Source organism: Echiichthys vipera (assembly GCF_963691815.1).
Source record: "Echiichthys vipera genome assembly, contig: SCAFFOLD_86, whole genome shotgun sequence".
Taxonomy (NCBI): Eukaryota; Metazoa; Chordata; class Actinopteri; order Perciformes; family Trachinidae; genus Echiichthys; species Echiichthys vipera.
This window is the reverse complement of record NW_028154874.1, coordinates 15,001-37,500: the sequence shown is the minus strand read 5'-3', so window position 1 is coordinate 37,500 and position 22,500 is coordinate 15,001. Positions and strand designations below refer to the sequence as shown.

General features: G+C 47.0%; 1 protein-coding gene across 1 annotated transcript in view; it reads left to right on the top strand.

Moving 5' to 3' along the window:
• Positions 1-22,500, top strand: part of LOC310966259 (dysferlin-like) — a gene marked incomplete at its 5' end in the record, with an annotated part of 62,246 nt that overhangs the window by 32,459 nt on the left and 7,287 nt on the right. The window contains 9 exons of the mRNA XM_083940839.1: positions 10,628-10,753; positions 12,285-12,440; positions 12,842-12,933; positions 15,097-15,267; positions 15,815-15,957; positions 19,638-19,777; positions 19,868-19,956; positions 21,363-21,458; positions 21,540-21,681. Of these exons, the coding sequence (XP_083796965.1) occupies positions 10,628-10,753; positions 12,285-12,440; positions 12,842-12,933; positions 15,097-15,267; positions 15,815-15,957; positions 19,638-19,777; positions 19,868-19,956; positions 21,363-21,458; positions 21,540-21,681 (1,155 nt within the window). The remainder of the gene's footprint in view (positions 1-10,627; positions 10,754-12,284; positions 12,441-12,841; positions 12,934-15,096; positions 15,268-15,814; positions 15,958-19,637; positions 19,778-19,867; positions 19,957-21,362; positions 21,459-21,539; positions 21,682-22,500) is intronic.

The window sequence follows — 22,500 nt, the reverse complement described above, 5'->3', positions numbered from 1 at the left end:
ACGCTAACACAGACTACACCAGGGGTCTGCAACCCGCGGCTCCTGGGCCTCCGCTGCTCTTCTGTCCCTTTTCAGCGGCTCCTGTAGCTTTGCTAAAAAATAACATGTAAATAAATGAAGTGTGTTCTTTGCACAGTGGACGATCTTTCAAAGGGAGCACCTGCAAAATATTATATGAAACTAAAAGATGCGTCACATGCTACGGCTATCGCTCAGCACCTTTCCCTGCTAACCTGGAGTTTCTAACCCGCGCTGTCAGGACGCTAACCATGCTAACCGTGGCTAACCGCGGATAAACCCCCCCAAAAAACACTTATCGGAGAATAGCATGTTGCGTAAAGAGATCAGTTTGCTCTCATTGCCAACATTGATGCTAACCTGTACGCTTCACATGTGGTGAGATTTAACAGGTAATAATAATCATAATAATAGGGATGAAATGTCAGTTTTCTTTATTTTTGTTCTTTAATGTCATAAATGCAACAACCTGTAGTTTTTCTGTATACATCATATAACTATATATACAACTTTAATAGCTGTGAGATCAAATATGTTTTGCGGCTCCAGACAAAGAGGGGGTAAAAGGTTGCAGACCCCTGGACTACACAAATAAAGCAGATGGTGTGATTAGGGTTTAACCCTGAAAGTCGAAGATTTGAAACGTGAACGTCGGGGTGAAACTGAAATCCTTCACGGTGAGGCTTTTTGCTCTGAGACCATCTTCTGCTCCCTGAACTTTGTGAATTTAACATGAACCTAATGTGATAAAGTCTGTTGCTTTTGTTTGATTTCCCGTTTTGGCAAAAAAAAGATTGTTGCACATTGTTGGCGATCTGTGGTTGGCGCCGTTAGCACGTATCAGCTCGGGAAGCTAACTAGCTCGCTTATGATATTTGGTGTCCATTGCTGCCACCCTGTACATCCCTGCAAACTCAGGTAAAAAAAAGTTAGCACCGTATTTTCCGCATTATAAGGAGCATAGAACAGACGCTACAGTGGAGGCTGGGGTTACGTTCTGCATCCATTAGATGGAGCTGCGCTAAAGGGAACGTCAACACGACAGTCAGGGGAGGTGGTCTCGTTGCTTGCTCTGTTTTCTGTCCCTCCCATGGTTGTGTTTCGGCATTGAATCGTCTGATTATTAATTGTCAAAGGATAAAATAATGAAAAACGACACCAAATAAATTCTAGTTGCTCTAATATGTCACGTCCCTGCAGTAACTGGTGTGTGTCTGTAGATGTAAATTCATATGTGTGTGTTTGTTGGTGAGAAATCATCAGAATAAGAGGAACAAACAGACAGAAGACAAAGACAACACGAAGGAAAAGGACGGATGGAGAGCGACGGAGGGAACCATGAAGAAGACGGGGACAGTGTCGCCCTTTGTTCCATTTCCTCCGAATGTTTTGCTCCAAACTTTTGAACCATTTCACATTTTTGCCGTCCTTCCTCTCTTCTCATGCCCCCGTCCTCGCAGCCTCGGCGCCGCGACATTCCGGCCATTTTCCGAACTCATTCCGATGACTCATCCGCGCTGAATAATCCTCGGGAACGCCGCCGTGGGACGCATTCGGGAGGGGAAAAGGCCGCGACCGCTTCTCCGATGTTTGGCGAGCCCGGGATCACGTCAGATCTGAATTAAGTCCCGTTTCTTTCAGGGTCTGCCGCGGTTCACCCGCCGTCCCCGGAGCCCCTTACGCCATCGCCCACGCTCTGTTCAACCCTTATCCTGATTCTCTCGGCCTGAACGTCGACCTTTCCTTCCACCGGGACTCAGAGTACACGCCGGTCTTCTCGTCCGATGCCCAAACAAATGACTAATCACGTCAGAATTTGGCCTTTTTGCTTATATTGCTTTTAAACGAGACCTCTAACCTCTCCCTTGAAAGCCATTTCACATCGGTCCAGCAGCTTTGACTGTCTTTCTGATCTCTTCATGTCATTTCTCTTCCTTCAATGACCTTTTGGTGGGTTTCCTACACGTATCCTGACTTACATGTGGTACCAAGAGCTTAAAAAGTCATATTTTGATGATGAAAAAGCTTTTGCATAGAGGTTTTTGCAAGATAAATAGCCAACATAGTGATCAATCTGATGCAAATGTGCTTTAAAATGACCTTCTAATGAGCAGAACTGTTCCAGAAAGTCATGCCATACGTGTAAAAGTACATTTCTATGTCTTCCTCTTCGGCTGAAAACACATAGCTTAAACTAAACGGCACAATAGAGAACAATAACGGCTTTCCCCAGCAGTCGTTGACCCTTCAAAGGCTCTTTGGGTGTGGGTGTATTTCTTCTTCATGCAGGAAGCCTATTAAATGGTTTCAACCCAAATTTATATGTGTGTGTTTGTTGGTGAGAAATCGTATTTATGTGTCCCTGTTTGCATCTTTGTTTGCGTCTTTGTTTGCGTCTTTGTTTGTGTCTTTGTTTGCGTCTTTGTTTGTCTCTTTGTTTGCGTCTGTGTTTGTGTCTTTGTCTCTTTGTTTGCGTCTTTGTTTGTGTCTTTGTGTCTGTGTTTGTCTCTTTGTTTGCGTCTTTGTGTCTTTGTTTGTCTCTTTGTTTGCGTCTTTGTCTCTTTGTTTGCGTCTGTGTTTGTGTCTTTGTGTCTGTGTTTGTCTCTTTGTTTGCGTCTTTGTGTCTTTGTTTGTCTCTTTGTTTGCGTCTTTGTCTCTTTGTTTGCGTCTGTGTTTGCGTCTGTGTTTGTGTCTTTGTGTCTTTGTGTCTTTGTCTGTGTTTGTGTCTGTCTTTGCGTCTTTGTGTCTTTGTTTGTGTCTGTGTTTGTGTCTTTGTTTGTGTCTTTGTGTCTTTGTTTGTGTCTTAGTTTGCGTCTCTGTTTGTGTCTTTGTTTGTGTCTTTGTGTCTTTGTTTGCGTCTCTGTTTGTGTCTTTGTTTGTGTCTTTGTGTCTTTGTTTGCGTCTCTGTTTGTGTCTGTGTTTGCATCTTTGCGTCTCTGTTTGTGTCTTTGGTTGTGTCTTTGTTTGCGTCTCTGTTTGTGTCTTTGTTTGTGTCTTTGTTTGTGTCTGTGTTTGCATCTTTGTGTCTTTGTTTGTGTCTGTGTTTGTGTCTTTGTTTGTGTCTGTGTTTGCATCTTTGTGTCTGTGTCTGTGTTTGTGTCTTTGTTTGTGTCTTTGTGTCTGTGTCTGTGTTTGTGTCTTTGTTTGTGTTTGTAAAAAGCCAAGATATCAATCAATCTGATGCAAAATTGCTTTAAAATGACCTTCTAATGAGCAGAACTGTTCCAGAAAGACATGCCATACATGTAAAAGTACATTTCTATGTCTTCCTCTTCGGCTGAAAACACATATAGCTGAAACTAAACGGCACAATAGAGAACAATAACGGCTTTCCCCAGCAGTCGTTGACCCTTTGAAGGCTCTTTGGGTGTGGGTGTACTTCTTCTTCATGCAGGAAGCCTATTAAATGGTTTCAACCCCTGCAGATGGAAACACATCTAAGTCGCCTTTGGTTTTTTTGCGACGTTTCACTCAAAAACTCACTTGACAGTTGGATGGAAACTAGCGAAAACGACCAATGAGCTGCTGGTTCCATCGCCGCTCTGCCTCTCCTCACTCCTCTGTGCCAACGCCTCTTTTTTTTAATTCACTCCCACCTCTTCTCCGGCCCCCCTTCAGTCAGATCTGCTACTGTCCCGGGGACATGAGCCACTGTTTCCAACCTTTCCAACCTGCCTTACCTTCCTCTCACCCCGCGCTGCCACCTCCGTTCCCCTCGCCCTCCTCTGTTCCCTCTGCCCTTCGGCGCTCTGAGGGTTGCTACCGTCAGCTGAGACACACTTTCCAACCTCGTTCTGACCCGACGGAGACTCCCTCTCTTCTTTAAAATCCTCGCTTTTCCTCCCAGCTGTCGGCTTTGCCGTCGCCTCCTTCTTCTGTCACCTTTCTGTTTGTGTTTCCATCGCCTTGCGGTTGCATCATCATTAAGGGCACTCTCGCCTGGCGCCATCATGGAGGTCAGCGAGAGAATGAGCTATGGAAGTGGCTTCATATATCATAGACAGTTAAACAGCAGCTAATGAGACATCCCCTTTAAGATAAGGCAGAATTATTAACAATTTACTATTTCAGCTTCATCTTTTAAGAGGAACTTTATCCACTGAATCAAGTTTCTGAGCAGGTAAATTATACGCAGTTACTTTATTATACTTTTGGTTGTGTTCAAAGTGAATCAAGGTCATTACTGTTGAAAAAAAACCTAATTTCCTCTGGATGAAAGGGCTGTCACCTTCCAATTGTTGGTTGGTTGATCGATGTCATTCATTCATCTTCAACCGCTTGTCCCTGTCGGGTATTGGGGGGGCTGGAACTGATCCCAGCTGACATTGGGCGTGAGGCGGGGTCCACCCTGGACAGGACGCCAGTCTATCACAGGACACATAGAGACGAACAGAGACAGACAACCATTCACACCTACGGGTGATTTAGAGTCATCAATGAACCCAACACCTGCACGTCTTTGGACTGTGGGAGGAAACCGGAGAACCCGGAGAAAACCCACGCAGACACGGGGAGAACATGCAAACTCCACACAGAAGGGCCCCAGCCGGGATTCAAACCAGGAACCTTCTTGCTTGTGAGGCGACAGTGCTAACCACCACTCTACCATGTAGCCCTGGTTGATCGATATGCTCTCTCAAATTCGTCTTGATCAGACAATCCCTGGTGTTACAGCAACATTAATGTATCCGTCGTTGTTCTTCAGCACTTGTACGTGCGAGATGTGAAGGCCGGTCTTTGCGGTGTATATCTGGCCCCTCCTCCACTGTGATTGGAGGGCTTTGTAATAAAAAAAGTACAATATAAAAAACAAGATGATGTAATATTAGTACACACTGTCCGACCAGTCAATGGTTGAAGAGTAGGTAGACCTTCAGTTGTCCACTATTTAGATCTATTTATATTGTCTTTATATGTATAAAAGTATTCCAAATTAGCCATTAGCAGGTCCTGTTTGCAGTGTACCTGTCATGAACGGTGCGGACACGGACACGGGGTAAAAGTACAAACAAATATTTAAAATAAACAAACGGGAACAATTACAGGGAAAAACAAAAGTCTAAAGACGAGACGGTCGAGGGTAACAGGTACGCGGGAAACCACGGGAAGAAACAAAGACAACAATGTTGTTGTTTCAAAAAACGATCCAAACATGAAATCAATTGGTTCCTGGTTCGAATCCCAGCTGGGAAACAAAGACACAAACAAACAAACACAGACACATAAAAATTATTTGTCTCTGTTCGTCTCTATGTGTCCTGTGATAGACTGGCGTCCTGTCCAGGGTGGACCCCGCCTCACGCCCGATGTCAGCTAGGATCGGCTCCAGCCCCCCTGCGACCCCGACAGGGACAAGCGTTTAAAGATGAATGAATGAATTAATTATATAATCAGATAAAAAACAAGCCATAAAATGACTGGGTTTCCTGATTTGAGTTCATGAACGAGAGCTGTACGCCATTGGGGGCGTCCCATCACCTGAAACCATCTTTGTTTTCCACCTCATCTCTTCCTCCGTCCCCTTCAATCTCCTGTTTCTGCCTTCAGTAACGCTCTGTCCTCAGCTCGCCCTCTCTCCTTCCACACTCTCACCCTCTCCTCACCTCCCCTTCGTCTTTCCTGCCGTCAGTGTCCTCCCTTTCCTCTCCCTCTTCTCTTCCTTGACAGTAGGATTGGTTTGTTTTTCTTCTGTCACAAAGACGCCGCTGTTTCTATCCCTGTTATGACTCCGTTCACCTCTCGCCTTCCCTTTTCACCTCCTCTCCCTCCTCCCTCCAATCATTTACTCCCCTGGTACTGGGTTTGGTGCAAGAGGATTGGGACGTGTTGTTATCCAGCGTTTTTTCTAGACTTATCTTTCATTTGCATCATCGCAGCTTTCCGAGGCTTTCACACAAGAAACCTCCCTGACTTCAACTTTACACCATAAGTTAACAGTGTTGGGGCTCAGGTGTTACAAAGGATCAGGTTAGAGCACTCTTGGGTTTCATGTTGTAACGAGTAATTTAACCCATTAGTTTAGGAATTCAAGAAATCAGTTATTTAGTTACACCTTTAAATTAGTAATCTGTTACTTTTTAACTGTTGTGTTTCCCTGCAAGAACCCGACAGGCTGCTGTCATTCACTGTTCAGACATATACTGTACTAAGAGTGCTGTAATTCATAAGTCATCTCATCTCATCTCATAAGCCCCTTATCCGGGGTCGGGTCGCGGGGGCAGCAGCTCCAGCAGGGGACCCCAAACTTCCCTTTCCCGGGCCACATTAACCAGCTCTAACTGGGGGATCCCGAGGCGTTCCCAGGCCAGTGTGGAGATCTAATCTCTCCACCTGGTCCTGGGTCTTCCCCGAGGCCTCCTCCCAGCTGGACGTGCCTGGAACACCTCCCTAGGGAGGCGCCCAGGGTTCATCCTTACCAGATGATCCTGAACCACCTCAACTGGCTCCTTTCAACGCAAAGGAGCAGCGGCTCTACTCCGAGTTCCTCACGGATGCTGAACTTCTCCCCCTCTCTCTAAGGGAGACTCCAGACCCCCTCCTGAGGAAACACATTTCACACGCTTGGACCTGGACCTGGTTCTTTGGGTCCTGACCCAGCTTTCATGACCACAGGTGAGGGTAGGAACCAGGACTGAGCGGTAGATCCAGAGCTTTGCCTTCCTCAGCTCTCTTTTCGTCACAACGGTGCGGTAGAGCGACTGCAGCACCACATATTTAATACTGAAGTAATTACACCTGTATAAGAGTACTAAAGTCCACGAAGGGACGAGGATTTGTCCCAAAACACAGGACTTGGGGGACCCCTGGAAGTACCAAGCCAAACCTCATCTTGAGGTAATCGTAACCAAGTAGTTTTGTTGCCTGAACTTAACTTGCCACAGTCACTTACTGGTTAAATAGATGATGAATAAATATCATTGCAGACCATCAGACCACCAAAGGATGCACAGGTCCCTCATGGTTATTTAGCCTGCAACTAAAGGAAACGAAGCTCCTTTGCGTTGAAAGGAGCCAGTTGAGGTGGTTCAGGATCATCTGGTAAGGATGAACCCTGGGCGCCTCCCTAGGGAGGTGATCCAGGCACGTCCAGCTGGGAGGAGGCCTCGGGGAAGACCCAGGACCAGGTGGAGAGATTAGATCTCCACACTGGCCTGGGAACGCCTCAGGATCCCCCAGTTAGAGCTGGTTAATGTGGCCCGGGAAAGGGAAGTTTGGGGTCCCCTGCTGGAGCTGCTGCCCCCACGACCCGACCCCGGATAAGAGGCTGAAGATGAGATGAGATAAAAAGAAACAAACCAAAAACTAAAAAAGTAACTTATTACGTTTTAATGGGAGTAATCTTGTAATGTAACAAGTTACCTAACTTTTCCTTGGTGGTCTTTGTGCTAAGCTAAGTTAGCCAGCTGCTGGTGTTATTCAGCATACAAAGGTTAGATTGGCATCAATCTTAGGGTTGTGATTCATAGGTTAGATGCTTTTATACTTTAAACTTTCTATAAAGGACGCATATATGTATTGTATGAATCATATATCAACCCTACAGTACAACCCCTCATGCTTGGTCTAAACCCCCTCCCCGCTCTCTTCATCTCCCCTCTCCCCTGGTACTGGGTTTGGTGCTCGAGCAGTGAAATGAACCGCTGTTTCCAGACCTCTCTTTCGTTTACATCATCCCCCCTCATCACTCGCTCTCTCTCTCCACATCCTCACCCTGCTTTTCCGACTCTTTCACCCCCATCTCCGCCCAAATCTTAGTCCACTTATACCCTTCATCCTCTCATCTTTCCTCCTCCTCTCTTTCCTCACTTTGTTTAATTGCAAAGACATTACAGTAGGGGGGGAGGTGAAAGGCCACCATCCTCGGTATGTGCGTAACTTTCAAAGCCCGCAAATTGTACTTCGCATAAGGAATGACGGCACCAACGCAAAATTATGTTTTCAATGCAGAATGATTTATTCACCTCTCAAGGGGAAGTCAAGGAAATCAAGTCTGCAAACAGAAGTGCACGTGGACAGTTTAGAAAGTTTAAGGAACCCTGTAATTACGACTCTGTAACTCCAACTCCAACTATAATGGCGTGCAAACCTGTAGCCAGCTAAGAGTCTTTTTATCCTTTAGCCCCATTCCTCCTGGCAGAACACCTCTCGCTCAGATAGAGTCGTCGGTCCCCTCGCATGCACGGCATGTTTGGGATCTCTCCATACATTTCCAATGGTATTAAAGTCTGGGGACTGTGGGGGACGTTCCAAAACCTCCATCCATCTTTCCTAGGAGGCACTTAATGGTCGATTTTGAGGTATACTTTGGATCAATGTCTTGCTGAAATACCCGAGCTCTCTTCAACTTCAATGCCTGGACTGACCTTCGAATTAGCCTCTAAAATTTATATTCCTTGGAATCGGTTCGTTTTTTTCCACCCGCGCGATGTTTCCTTTGCCCCCCAGCTGCCACATAACCCCAAAGCATAATGGATCCACCTCCATGCTTAACACTTGGCGAGGTGTCCGTCTCTGTGAATGCTTCGCCCACATAACTTCTTTGGTTGTGACCAAAACATTCCGTCTTGGTTTCATCACTCCAGCGCAAATTGTTCCAAAAGACTCATGAAGGTTTGCTTTTGCATACTTCAGACGCAGCTCGTTGTATCGAGGTCGCACGGACGGCTTTTCTTCCTTCAACTCTGCAATGCAGGTCTCGGTTGTTTAAAGTGTTGTTGTCTTGCCACAACTAGACTTGTCTGCAGCTCTTTTGTGGTGATGTGTGGGTTGTTCTCTGCATCTTTCACCAGGTCTCATCCTACATTTTTCTTGGTCTTCCAGATTTTGCCTTGACTTCAACTCTTTCAGCCCTGTTACATTTTATTAATCTGATAGTGGAAATGTGTAGATTGAAACTCTGAGAGTGTTTGGCTACGTTCACACTGCAGGTCTCAATGCAAAATCCTGATTTATTGCTCAAATCTGATTTTTGGTTTGGCTGTTATGTCTTTAAATGTGGCCTCAAGCGTGCGCAGATGATATCATGCCACATTGGTGTTTATGGAGGCGAACATGGCTAGTACGATAAGACCCTTCAAGTTAAGTCCATCCATCCATCTTCAGCCTCTTGTCCCTGTCGGGGTCGCGGGGGGCTGGAGCTGATCCCAGCTGACATCGGGCGTGAGGCGGGGTCCACCCTGGACAGGACGCCAGTCTATCGCAGGACACATAGAGACAAACAGAGACAGACAACCATTCACACCTACGGGTGATTTAGAGTCATCAATGAACTGAACACCTGCACGTCTTTGGACTGTGGGAGGAAACCGGAGAACCCGGAGAAAACCCACGCAGACACGGGGACAACATGCAAACTCCACACAGAAGGGCCCCAGCTGGGATTCCAAATAGTTACCCTCTTGCTGTGAGGCGACAGTGCTAACCACCACACCACCGTGTGCCGCTCGCCCCCCTACAAGTTTAGTGTCACCCCAAATACTAACAAGGTCTAAAACTTTACTATGCCTCCATTGGCCGCCTGCTTCACTGCTGCCCTCCATGTTGGTTTGATTCTGTTCATGTGGCACATTTTTTAAATTTTAATCATGTAGTGGTTGCACTGTCGTCTCACAGCAAGAGGGTTCCTGGTTCGCATCCCGGCCTGGGCCTTTCTGTGTGGAGTTTGCATGTTGTCCCCGTGTCTGTGTGGGTTTTCTCCGGGTTCTCCGGTTTCCTCCCACAGTCCAAAGACGTGCAGGTGTTCGGTTCATTGATGACTCTAAATCACCCGTAGGTGTGAATGGTTGTCTGATGTCAGCTAGGATCGGCTCCAGCACCCCCCGCAACCCCGACCACGGGATAAGCGGTTGAAGATGAATGAATGAATGAATTTATTTGTCATTAATTTACAAAACACTGCAGCGCGGATCAGAATGACATCAAAGTCGATGCGTATCCGATTCAGTAGCACATTTAAAAGTGGCCTAATGCTGATTTGAAAGTGTCAGATTCAATGTTCACACTGTTGAAAGCAAATCCGATTTGCTTCACATATGAGCGTAAAAATCGTATCCAGTTCTCTCGTAACTGCAGCGTGAACGTAGCCTTCGTAGCCTCGTAGCCTTCGCAGCCTCGTAGTCTTGTCGGTGTGACGCTGAAGTGAAACACTGTTTCCAGCTCGCCTCTTCAGCGACGCTCGTTCTTCCGTGATGGGAAAAGAATGAGGGAATGTGTGTGTGTGTTTGTGTGTGTGTTACTGATGAACACAAACATCACTAATGAAAACAAATGAAGCTCTTTGTGCTCCTGACATATAGACGTCCCTGCCCAGATGCAGTATGCACACATGCCAGCGCCCCTGCAGTGTGTGAGTGTAACATACTGTTGAGTAGCTTTTGGCTCAACTTTGAATCCAATACCAGTGGAATTACGCCGCGCCAATACTCCGCTATGATGCCATGTAGGATAATGTGTGCGTGTTCTGTTGGCAACTTGAGAAAAACCTTTAAAAATAAAGATGACGCAAATACCACCGAGTGTGTGTGTGTGTGTGTGTGTTTCTGATAGAGATTTAACTCTTCTGTTGTTTTGAGAGTTTTAGAGTTGCGGCACTTCTTCTCCTCTTCCTCAGGTGTATGAGCGGGAGTTGGAGAAGATCGAGGGTTTCGAAGAGCTCTCAGATTTCTGTCAGACTTTCAAGCTGCACAGAGGAAAGACCGATGAAGGGGAGGATCCTTCAGTGGTCGGAGAGTTCAAGGTAAAAGCTGTGTTCTTATATTGTGCTGCATGCAAACACTGTGATCCTGTAAATTACATTTTTATAAGGTTCTGCTCGGCGTTATTTGGTTTTCATGAGTTATGTTGCGTTCTTTTTCACTGCGATATCCAGGAGAGTCGCTAACAGCCGGATTTGGCTAACATTGATTAGCTCGGGGCAGTACGGTGAAGGCATTCAAAGGTCTTTTTTAACCAACTTCTTCAGACATTTAGGGTTCAGTCGTTCCCCAGTCCCACATCAGACCCAAATTAACTAAACTTTAGTGTCCTGTCCTGGTTTGAGGGATGTTTTCTGCAGCAGGAGTTGGGCCTCTTGTGCAGCTACATGGCAGGTGAATGCAAATGTTTATGTGAACCTCCTTCAGCTACGTGCAACACCTTCACTGCAACGGTCTCCAAATCAACGGTCATTAAAGTTAAAGTCCGGCGTAAAATCCTCCCATGGTCTTTTTCGGCAAATACACTCATCAAATAAGCATTGAGACAATTTTTCACAGAGATATCCCGGAGAGTCGCTCACAGACGGACGTGGCTAACAGTGATTAGCTCGGGGCAGTACGGTGAAGGCATTCAAAGGTCTTTTTTAACCACTAATGCTGCTGAAAATAACAGCAAACCTCTGCAGCAGCATGAGAAGAGTCCCTACACACACAACAAAGCAGCAACAGCGTAGTTAGTGAAGCCAGAGTTTATTAAAGAGTGTTTTAAAGACTTACCTACTGGCCCCTGTACCAGCTCCTCTCATAGTAAAGTCCATTACAGTGGAAGGAGCCCATTGCTGCTTTGTTGTGTGTGTAGGGACTCTTCTCATGCTGCTGCAGAGGTTTGCTGTTATTTTCAGCAGCATTAGTGGTTAAAAAAGACCTTTGAATGCCTTCACCGTGCTGCCCCGAGCTAATCACTGTTAGCCACGTCCGGCTGTTAGCGACTGTCTGGGATTTCTCCGTTAATAGTTGTTACACGAAAAAAATTAGGACTTATTTGATGTATGTAAGTGCTGAAAAAGACCCTGGGATGATTTTGAAGGGGTTCAGCGCTCACACACGGCTTTGCAACCAATGCCATCTGGGGGATCCTGAGGCGTTCCCAGACCAGTGTGTCTAATCTAATCCCCCAGTTAGAGCTGGTTAACGTGGCCCGGGAAAGGGAAGTTTGGGGTCCCCTGCTGGAGCTGCCGCCCCCGAGACTCGACCCCGGATAAGAGGCTGAAGATGAGATGAGGTTGCGTTCTATTGTGTTGCTTTCTGTTCTGCTGCATTTTGTTTTGTTCCGCAAAGTAGATTTTTTTTGATCCCGCCCTCGATCCTGAAATTCTGATCCCATCCAATGTAACTGCATTCTCAATTAAGCTTCCAGGGAAACGTAGTTTACTTCAACCAGCACACACGTTGTGCAGTGGTGACTGTTTTAAACACCTGGTTAACGCTGTGAATTAAAACAAAACTACGTGGTTAGGTTTAGAACAAGACTCCCTCTTCGTGCTCTTTGACTGCGTCCACTTTGAACCGCAGGGTATGTTCAAGATCTACCCCCTGCCGGACGACCCCTCTGTCCCGACTCCGCCCAGACAGTTCAGAAAGCTTCCTCCCAACGGCATCGAGGAGTGTTTGGTCCGAGTCTACGTCATCCAGGCTCAAGGGCTGCAGCCCAAAGACACCAACGGGAAGGTGAGGACTGATTATTGTTTTCATCATATCATTTAATGGACTGCAATTCTGAGGATGAGGCGACACGGTGGCGCGGTGGTTAGCACTGTCGCCTTACAGCTGGGATCGGCTCCAGCCCCTCCGCGACCCCGACAGGGACAAGCGGTTGAAGACGAATGAATGAGGTGTGTGTGTGTGTGTGTGTGTGTGTGTGTGTGTGTGTGTGTGTGTGTGTGTGTGTGTGTGTGTGTGTGTGTGTGTGTGTGTGTGTGTGTGTGTGTGTGTGTGTGTGTGTGTGTGTGTGTGTGTGTGTGTGTGTGTGTGTGTGTGTGTGTGTGTGTATGTGTATGTGTATGTGTATGTGTATGTGTGTGTGTGTGTGTGTGTGTGTGTGTTTTAATAGGTTTCTCTTGTGTTTTCAGTGTGACCCCTACGTGAAGATCACTTTGGGGAAAAAGACGATCAACGACCACGAAAACTACATCCCCTGCACACTGGACCCCGTCTTTGGAAAGTACGTAACGCCCCTTTGAGCCCACATTTGTGTCTCTTTGTAGTTGTTTTATGTCTCTTTGTGGTCATTTTGTGTCTCTTTGTAGTTGTTTTGTGGCTCTTTGTGGCCATGTTGTGTCTCTTTGTAGTTGTTTTGTGTCGCTTTGTGGTCATTTTGTGTCTCTTTGTAGTCATTTTGTGTCTCTTTGTAGTTGTTTTGTGTCTCTTTGTAGTCATTTTGTGTCTCTTTGTGGTTATTTTGTGTCTCTTTGTGGCCATTTTATGTCTCTTTGTAGTCATTTTGTGTCTCTTTGTGGTTATTTTGTGTCTCTTTGTGGCCATTTTATGTCTCTTTGTAGTCATTTTGTGTCTCTTTGTGTTCATTTTGTGTCTCTTTGTGGTCATTTCATATCTCTTTGTGGCCATTATGTGTCTCTTTGTAGTTGTTTTGTGTCTCTTTGTGGCCATTTTGTGTCTCTTTGTGGTCATTTTGTGTCTCTTTGGGGTCATTTTGTGTCTCTTTGTGGTCATTTTGTGTCTCTTTGGGATCATTTTGTGTCTCTTTGTGGTCATTTTGTGTCTCTTTGTGGCCATTTTGTGTCTCTTTGTGGCCATTATGTGTTTCTTTGTAGTTGTTTTGTGTCGCTTTGTAGTCGTTTTGTTTCCCTTTGCAGTTTCTTTCAGTCTATAGTCCTTTTTTCCCTCTGTTAGCGCTCCTTCTGTCAATTTTTGTTGCTATTTTGTGTCTCCTTGTGATCATTTTGCCCCTTTTTGCGTCTCTTTGTAGCCATTTTATGACTCTTTGTGGTCATACATTTTGCATCTCTCTCTGGTTGGTATGTTTTTGGGCCCTGAGACTGTGCATGGAGGGCCCCTTCAGTAATCCATCTGCGTCTTTGAGACCCTCATCAAGAAAAAGCACCTGTTACCTTCCAGCTGTTTGGCTTCTTACTCCACTTAACTGTCACATATAATTGTGGTTTAAGTGAAAACAGAAAGAAAAGGGCTGTTACACTGCAAAAAACTCAATCCTATTCTCATTTAACATGTTAAATGATGTGTGGATGTGCTCTTTCCAGGCCAAACACATTACTCACATTGAAGCTAAAGCAATCTTTTCCATGTAGGCGTCACACAGTGTACAGTATAGGAGCAGCACTGACCGTGTGCTTGCGTTCATCTGGTCTAATGATCCATCATGTTGATCACTTTCTGATCATTTTTCCTTCTCAGTCTCTTCTTGGTATCTTTCTCCTCCTCTGCACCTTTTTCCCGTGTCATACCAGTAGGTGTCGCTACACACACACCGATCCCAGCGTCAGCACAGAGGGCAGAGCTCCAACTACACACTGTGAACGGCTCTGAGACGGGCTGAACACCCACTGCAGCTACTGATACAGTCCTGCATATGTTATATCTTTATTAAACCAGAGGACGACGCTCTGCAGCTTGAGTGTCGTGTCGATGAAGCTCGTTTAGTTCAGTCTTTAAAGAACTCATTCAAAGTTCTTTTACGTGAACTTAAAGGTGAGGGTCGTCTCTTCTTCATGATGAAACAATAACCACTCTTCCTATTGTCTTTCCCCCGGGGCGTTTCGTGTTATTGTGCAAACTATCAGGACTCAATGGATGTTAGAAAGTATTGGAAACAGCGTCCGTCCTCAACTCTTTGGCGACCGTCACATCACACAAAGTTACATCACGTCAAATTAAAAAATGTGCCGTAGAGTCACGTCATCAGGTCACAACCATGGATGGATAACACACACACACTGATCACAAAGAGACACAAAACAACCGCAGAGACACAAAATGACTACAAAGAGTCAAAATGGAGACACATTTGCAGCAAAGAGACACAAAATAACTACAAAGAGACACAAAATAACCACAAAGAGACACAAAACAACCGCAAAGAGACACAAAACAACCACAAGGAGACACAAAACGACCACAAAGAGACAAAAAACGACCACAAAGAGACACAGAACGACCACAAGGAGACACAAAACGACCACAAGGAGACACAAAACAACCACAAAGAGACACAAAACAACCACAAAATGACCACAAAGAGACATAAAACAACCACAAAGAGACGTCAGACTTGAAACTTTCGGACGCCACCAGGACGCCTCTTTAGTCTCGCGCTGAGACTGTTTTCCATCTGCTGTTGTCCCTCCAGGATGTTCGAGCTCACCTGCTCCCTCCCTCTGGAGAAGGACCTCCGCGTGATGGTGTACGACCACGACATGCTGACCAAAGACGAGAAGATCGGGGAGACGGTGATCGACCTGGAGAACCGCTTCCTGTCCAAATACGGAGCCACGTGCGGCCTGCCGCAGTCCTACTGCGTGTGAGTGGACACCGCCACCGCCACCGCCACCGCCACCGCCACCGCCACCGCTACCTTCTCCTTTGCCCTTTATTTTTATTGTTTATACCTAAAACATAATTGAAATACACACACACACGCACACACACACACACACACACACACACACACACACACACACACACACACACACACGGGCACACACACACAGACACACAGACACACACACGCGGGCACACAGACACAGACACACACGCGGGCACACACACACACACACACACACAGAGACACACACACAGGCACACACACACACGCACACACACACGCGGGCACACACACACACACACACACACACACGGGCACACACACACAGACACACAGAGACACACACACGCGGGCACACACAAACACACAGACACACACACACACACACACACACGGGCACACACACAGAGACAAACAGACACACACACACGGGCACACACACACACACACACACACACACACACAGAGACACACACACACACACGCACACACACACATTTTTGAACATCCTCTCTGTTCTCAGGTCAGGGGTGAACCAGTGGAGAGACCAACTGAGCCCGAGGCAGCTGCTGCACAGAGTGTGTGAGCGCCGCAACCTGCCCAAGCCCGTCTACCAGGAGGACGTGGTCCACTTCAGAGGAGACCAGTACACCGCTGCAGACCTCGGTGAGAGACCAACACTTATTCTGAAAGGTAGGGAATTAGTCCTGACCCCAAGTGAAGGAGTTCAAGTCCCTCGGGATCTTTTTCACGAGTGAGGGGACGATGGAGCGTGAGTTTGGCCGGAGAATCGGAGCAGCGGGGGCGGAGCTGCAGTCGCTCTACCGCACCGTTGTGACGAAAAGAGAGCTGAGGAAGGCAAAGCTCTGGATCTACCGCTCAGTCCTGGTTCCTACCCTCACCTGTGGTCATGAAAGCTGGGTCAGGACCCAAAGAACCAGGTTGTGGGTCCAAGCGTGTGAAATGTGTTTCCTCAGGAGGGGGGCTGGAGTCTCCCTTAGAGAGAGGGGGAGAAGTTCAGCATCCGTGAGGAACTCGGAGTAGAGCCGCTGCTCCTTTGCGTTGAAAGGAGCCAGTTGAGGTGGTTCAGGATCATCTGGTAAGGATGAACCCTGGGCGCCTCCCTAGGGAGGTGTTCCAGGCACGTCCAGCTGGGAGGAGGCCTCGGGGAAGACCCAGGACCAGGTGGAGAGATTAGATCTCTGGGAACGCCTCAGGATCCCCCAGTTAGAGCTGGTTAATGTGGCCCGGGAAAGGGAAGTTTGGGGTCCCCTGCTGGAGCTGCTGCGCCCTCGACCCGACCCCGGATAAGAGGCTGAAGATGAGTGAGTGTCATTTCTTATTGCTCGGGATTTGATAGAAATCCCGGAAAGAGCTGGGGATCGAACCGCCGATCTCTCAAATGGAGGACGACCCACTTAACCACTGCACCACAGTCGCTCATGTAACCCACTACATTTACTGAACCGGGGAAGAGACTCAAGAAGAATGGACCAAGTGCTGAAGTCGTGTTTCTTCCATCCTTCTCCTCCTTTTTCTCCTTTTTTGTCTCTTCATCTCTCCATTTTCTCTCCTTCATCCTGTCACGAATCTCTCTCTCTCTCTCTCTCTCTCTCTCTCTCTCTCTCTCTCTCTCTCTCTCTTTCTCCCATCCTGAACCTGCTCCTCTCCCTCTATCCTCCCTTTCTTTACTTTCTCGTCTCATTTTCTTCTTCATCTTCTTTCCTTCCACACCTTCGCAATCACCTCCTTCATCCTTTCTTTCTCCCTCTTTATCACCTCTTCACTTACTCTCCTTCTTGCCGTCAGCCATCCCTCTCTTTTCTCTCCATCCCTCCCTTCTCCTCCCTTTCCTCACACATTTCTCCTCCTTTGTTTCCTTTTCTTTTTTCCTCTATCCTTTCTTTATCCCCTCCTCTGTCTCCTTTGTTCTTCTCTCCTTCATCCCACCATTCTCTCTCTCTCTTTCCCTCTTTCATCCCCCATTTCACCCTCCTCTCATCCCTTTTCTCCTCTTCTTTTCCTTCATTTTCTCTCCGTCATCCTCGCTCTCTCTCTCTTCCCTCTCCAAGTTGTCCCCTCCTTCTCTCCATCCTTCCTTCCTCTCCTCCGTCTCCTTCCTCTCCTCCGTCTCCTTCCTCTCCTCCGTCTCCTCCTCTCCTCCGTCTCCTCCGTCTCCTCCTCTCCTCCGTCTCCTTCCTCTCCTCCGTCTCCTTCCTCTCCTCCGTCTCCTCCTCTCCTCCGTCTCCTTCCTCTCCTCCGCCTCTTCCTCCTCCTCTTCTGCGGCTAAAACTGCACAAGTTGGGAGGAGGAAAGGGGGAGTTAGACCGCAGGACCACCTGAAGAGAGTAGGGATGAGACACACACACACACACACACACACATGCACACACACACACACACACACACACGCGCACACACACGCACACACACACACACACACACACAGACACACACACACACACACACACACTCACACGCAATCCACGCCTGGTGCGATGCAAGGTCATGGTTGTCGTTTTGGTGATTTATGGTACAGCTGTGTGTGTGTGTGTGTGTGTGTGTGTGTGTGTGTGTGTGTGTGTGTGTGTGTGTGTGTGTGTGTGTGTGTGTGTGTGTGTGTGTGTGTGTGTGTGTGTGTGTGTGTGTGTGTGTGTGTGTGTGTGTGTGTGTGTGTGTGTGTGTGTGTGTGTGTGTGTGTGTGTGTGTGTGTGTGTGTGTGTGTGTGCGCACGCAAGCCAACGTCAACATCGTGGTCGTCTCTCGGTTAGCGAGGAACGCCGCCGCGTTCTCTTTCCACGGTTGCCTCGGTTACCGTGCGTCAGCCCGCTGTCCGTCAAAAAAAGGCGGTTGCTAATTGGTTGAGAGGCCGCGCTCCTCTTCCTCTGTCGCTCTTTCCCTCTTTTCTTTCTCTTTTCATTCATCTTTCCTTTTCTTCTTCACCTCCATCTCATCTTTTCCTCTCTTTTTCCCTCCTCCATCTTCCCTTCTGCTTCTCTTCCTCCGCTCTCTTCTTCTTTCGTTTCCTGTCCCTCCCTCCATTCGTTTATTTTTCTTTCTTCTTTCGTTCTTTTCTTTCATTTCATTTCTTCCTCCCTCCTCTTTTCACTCACCTTTCTCTCCGTTTCCTGTCGTCTTCTCTTCTTTCTCTCCCATTTCACTCTTCTCGTCATCCCCCCTTTTCCATCCCTTACACTACTTTTGTCCTTCCTTCCTCATCTTCTCTTCTTCTCTTCTTCCTCCATCTCCAACTTCCTTATCCTCCCCCCTTCCACACCTCCTTCTCTTCCTCTTATTTTTGTTGCTTCCTTACTCGCTCTTCTCCCTTCTTCAATCCCTCCTTCTCTTCTTTTTCACCACTTCTCACCCCCCCTTCTCCGTCCTCATCTTTCCGTCTGCACATTTGTCCCCTTTTCATCCACCTTTCTCTCTTCTTTACTGTTTCTCCTCTCCTCTTTTCCTCTCCTCTCTGCCTGTCTTCCTCTCCTCTCTTCCTGTCTTCCTCTCCTCTCTTCCTGTCTTCCTCTCCTCTCTGCCTGTCTTCCTCTCCTCTCCTCCTGTCTTCCTCTCTTCCCTTCTTCCTCCCCTCTCCTCCTGTCTTCCTCTCCTCTTCTCCTGTCTTCCTCTCCTCTTGTCTTCCTCTCCTCTCCTCCTGTCTTCCTCTCTTCCCTTCTTCCTCTCCTCTCCTCCTCTCTTCCTCTCCTCTTCTCCTGTCTTCCTCTCCTCTCCTCCTGTCTTCCTCTCCTCCCTTCTTCCTCTCCTCTCTTCCTCTCCTCTTTTCTTGTCTTCCTCTCCTCTCTTCCTGTCTTCCTCTCCTCTCCTCGTGTCTTCCTCTCCTCTCCTCCTCTCTTCCTCTCCTCTCCTCCTGTCTTCCTCTCCTCTCTTCCTGTCTTCCTCTCCTCTCCTCCTCTCTTCCTCTCCTCTCCTCCTGTCTTCCTCTCCTCTCCTCCTGTCTTCCTCTCCTCTCCTCCTGTCTTCCTCTCTTCCCATCTTCCTCTCCTCTCTTCCTTCGTTTTGTTTGGACGCATCGCAGATTTTCCTCATTCATTTGTGATGCAGAGACCAATGAACAGCGTACTGTGTGTGTGTGTGTGTGTGTGTGTGCGAGTGCATTTGTGTGTATGTGTGTGTGTGTGTGTGTGTGTGTGTGTGTGTGTGTGTGTGTGTGTATGAATAATGAATAATTCCTGTGTTTCCATTCTCCACTCAGGGAGCTTTAACAGTCATTTAAGGAGTGCTGTGACCTACACTTAAACCCCCATTTGTTGCTTCCTGTGCGTGTGTGTGTCTGTGTGTGTGTGTGTGTGTGTGTGTGTGTGTGTGTGTGTGTGTGTGTGTGTCTTCAGAGGACCATAACGTGTGCAAACGACACCTCGGCCCGATTAAAGAGCGCCTGTCCCTCCTGATCTTGAGGAAGTTGGGGTTTGTGCCCGAACACGTGGAGACCAGAGCGCTGTACAGCCCCCTGCAGCCGGACATCCAGCAGGTAACACAACGACGCACTCCGTAGGGTCGTAGGGTCGTATATGACGTTTCTATTCCACTGTTGTGATTGTCTGTCGGTGTTGTCCTTCAGGGCCGTCTGATGATGTGGGTGGATCTGTTCCCCAAGTCCCTGGGACCACCTGGACCCCCGTTCAACGTGACACCGCGCAGGGCAAAGAAGTACGAGCACACACGTGAACACTGTAGACCAGTCAGTCAATGCATCGTATTATTTTATAATATTAATATATCTCATCAAGGGCGTAGTTAGGGGTCTGGTTGTCCTCCCCCAGATAATTAAAACACTTAATTTCCTGCATTCTGGAGCATTTTTCTGCATGAATTTATGGTGCGAATGTTTGTTTATTTAAAGGAAATACTATTATTATTATATATATTTATTATTATTCAACCTTTATTATTATTATTAATATTATCCTGTATTGTTAAAAACTTCCTGCATATTCAAAATATCACAATTATCCTGAAGAAACACATAAAAAGTCGCCCAATTACTTGTTACAACTGCGGATCTGGCAACTCAGGTAAAGATGGTACGGTCCACTATAGGGGTCTCTGTAGATTAAGATGGTATGGTCCACTATAGGGGTGTCTGCAGGTTCAGATGGTACAGTCCACTTTAGGGGTGTCTGTAGGTTAAGATGGTATGGTCCACTATAGCGGTGTCTGTAGGTTAAGATGGTACAGTCCAGTATAGGGATGTCTGTGGGTTAAGATGGTACGGTCCACTATAGGGGTGTCTGTAGGTTAAGATGGTATGGTCCACTATAGGGGTGTCTGTAGGTTAGGATGGTACGGTCCACTATGGTATGGTCCACTATAGGGGTGTCTGTAGTTTAGGATGGTACAGTCCACTATAGGGGTGTCTGTAGGTTAAGATGGTATGGTCCCCTATAGGGGTGTCTGTAGGTTAGGATGGTATGGTCCACTATAGGGGTGTCTGTAGGATCAGATGGTACGGTGCACTATAGGGGTGTCTGTAGGATCAGATGGTACGGTGCACTATAGGGGTGTCTGTAGGTTAAGATGGTACGGTCCACTATAGGGGTGTCTGTAGGTTAAGATGGTATGGTCCACTATAGGGGTGTCTGTAGGTTAAGATGGTATGGTCCACTATAGGGGTGTCTGTAGGTTAAGATGGTATGGTCCACTATAGGGGTGTCTGTAGGTTAGGATGGTACGGTCCACTATAGGGGTGTCTGTAGGTTAAGATGGTATGGTCCACTATAGGGGTGTCTGTAGGTTAAGATGGTATGGTCCACTATAGGGGTGTCTGTAGGTTAAGATGGTATGGTCCACTATAGGGGTGTCTGTAGGTTAGGATGGTACGGTCCACTATAGGGGTGTCTGTAGGTTAAGATGGTATGGTCCACTATAGGGGTGTCTGTAGGTTAAGATGGTATGGTCCACTATAGGGGTGTCTGTAGGTTAGGATGGTACGGTCCACTATAGAGTAGTCTGTAGTTTAAGATGGTATGGTCCACTATAGGGGTATCTGTAGGTTAAGATGGTATGGTCCACCGTAGGGGTGTCTGAAATCATTAATAGCTGCGTTTCCTGTTCAGGTTCTTCCTGCGCTGCATCATCTGGAACACCAGTGACGTCATCCTGGACGACGTCAGCGTCAGCGGGGAGAGGATGAGCGACATCTACGTCAAAAGGTAAATGTGTCTACATCCGTCTCCCCGTGACCATCAAGACGAATAATAACACCAGATCTGGTTCCTGGTTCGAACCCTCAGCTGGCTCGACGGGCACGAACACAACAAGCAGAAGACGGACGTCCACTACCGCTCTCTGGGCGGCGAGGGGAACTTCAACTACAGGTTCCTGTTTCCTTTCCACTACCTCCCCGCAGAGCAGCTGTGCGTGGTCGACAGGAAGGTGAGTGTGCCGCCTGACGTACGTGCTGTGTGTTTGATAATGTGTGTGGTGGTTAGCACTGTCGCAACACAGCAAGAGGGTCCCCGGTTTGAATCCCAGGAACCAGAATTTCTGTGTGGAGCATGTTCTCCCCGTGTCTGCGTGGGTTTTGTAGTTTATCGTTGTAGTTTATTGTTGTAGTTTATCGTCACAGCTGTAGTTTATCGTTGCAGCTGTAGTTTATCGTTGTAGTTTATCGGTGTAGTTTATCGTTGTAGTTTATCGTCACAGTTGTAGTTTATCGTCACAGCTGTAGTTTATCGTTACAGCTGTAGTTTATCGTTGTAGTTTATCGGTGTAGTTTATCGTTGTAGTTTATCGTTACAGTTGTAGTTTATCTTTGTAGTTCATCGTTGAGGTTGTAGTTTATCTTTGTAGTTTATCGTTGAGGTTGTAGTTTATCTTTGTAGTTTATCGTTGTAGTTTATCGTTACAGCTGTAGTTTATCGTTATAGTTTGTTGTTACAGCTGTAGTTTATGTTGTAGTTTGACATTACTACAGCTTTAGTTTTTTTCTTTACAGTTGTAGTTTGTCGTTGCGGCTGTAGTTTATCGTTACAGCTGTAGTTTATCGTTACAGCTGTAGTTTATCATTACGTCTGTAGTTTGTCGTTACGGCTGTAGTTTATCGTTACAGCTGTAGTTTATCATTACGTCTGTAGTTTGTCGTTACGGCTGTAGTTTGACGTTACAGCTGTAGTTTATCATTACGGCTGTAGTTTGTTGTTAGAGTTGTAGTTTATCGTTGTAGTTTATCGTTGTAGTTTATTGTTGTAGTTT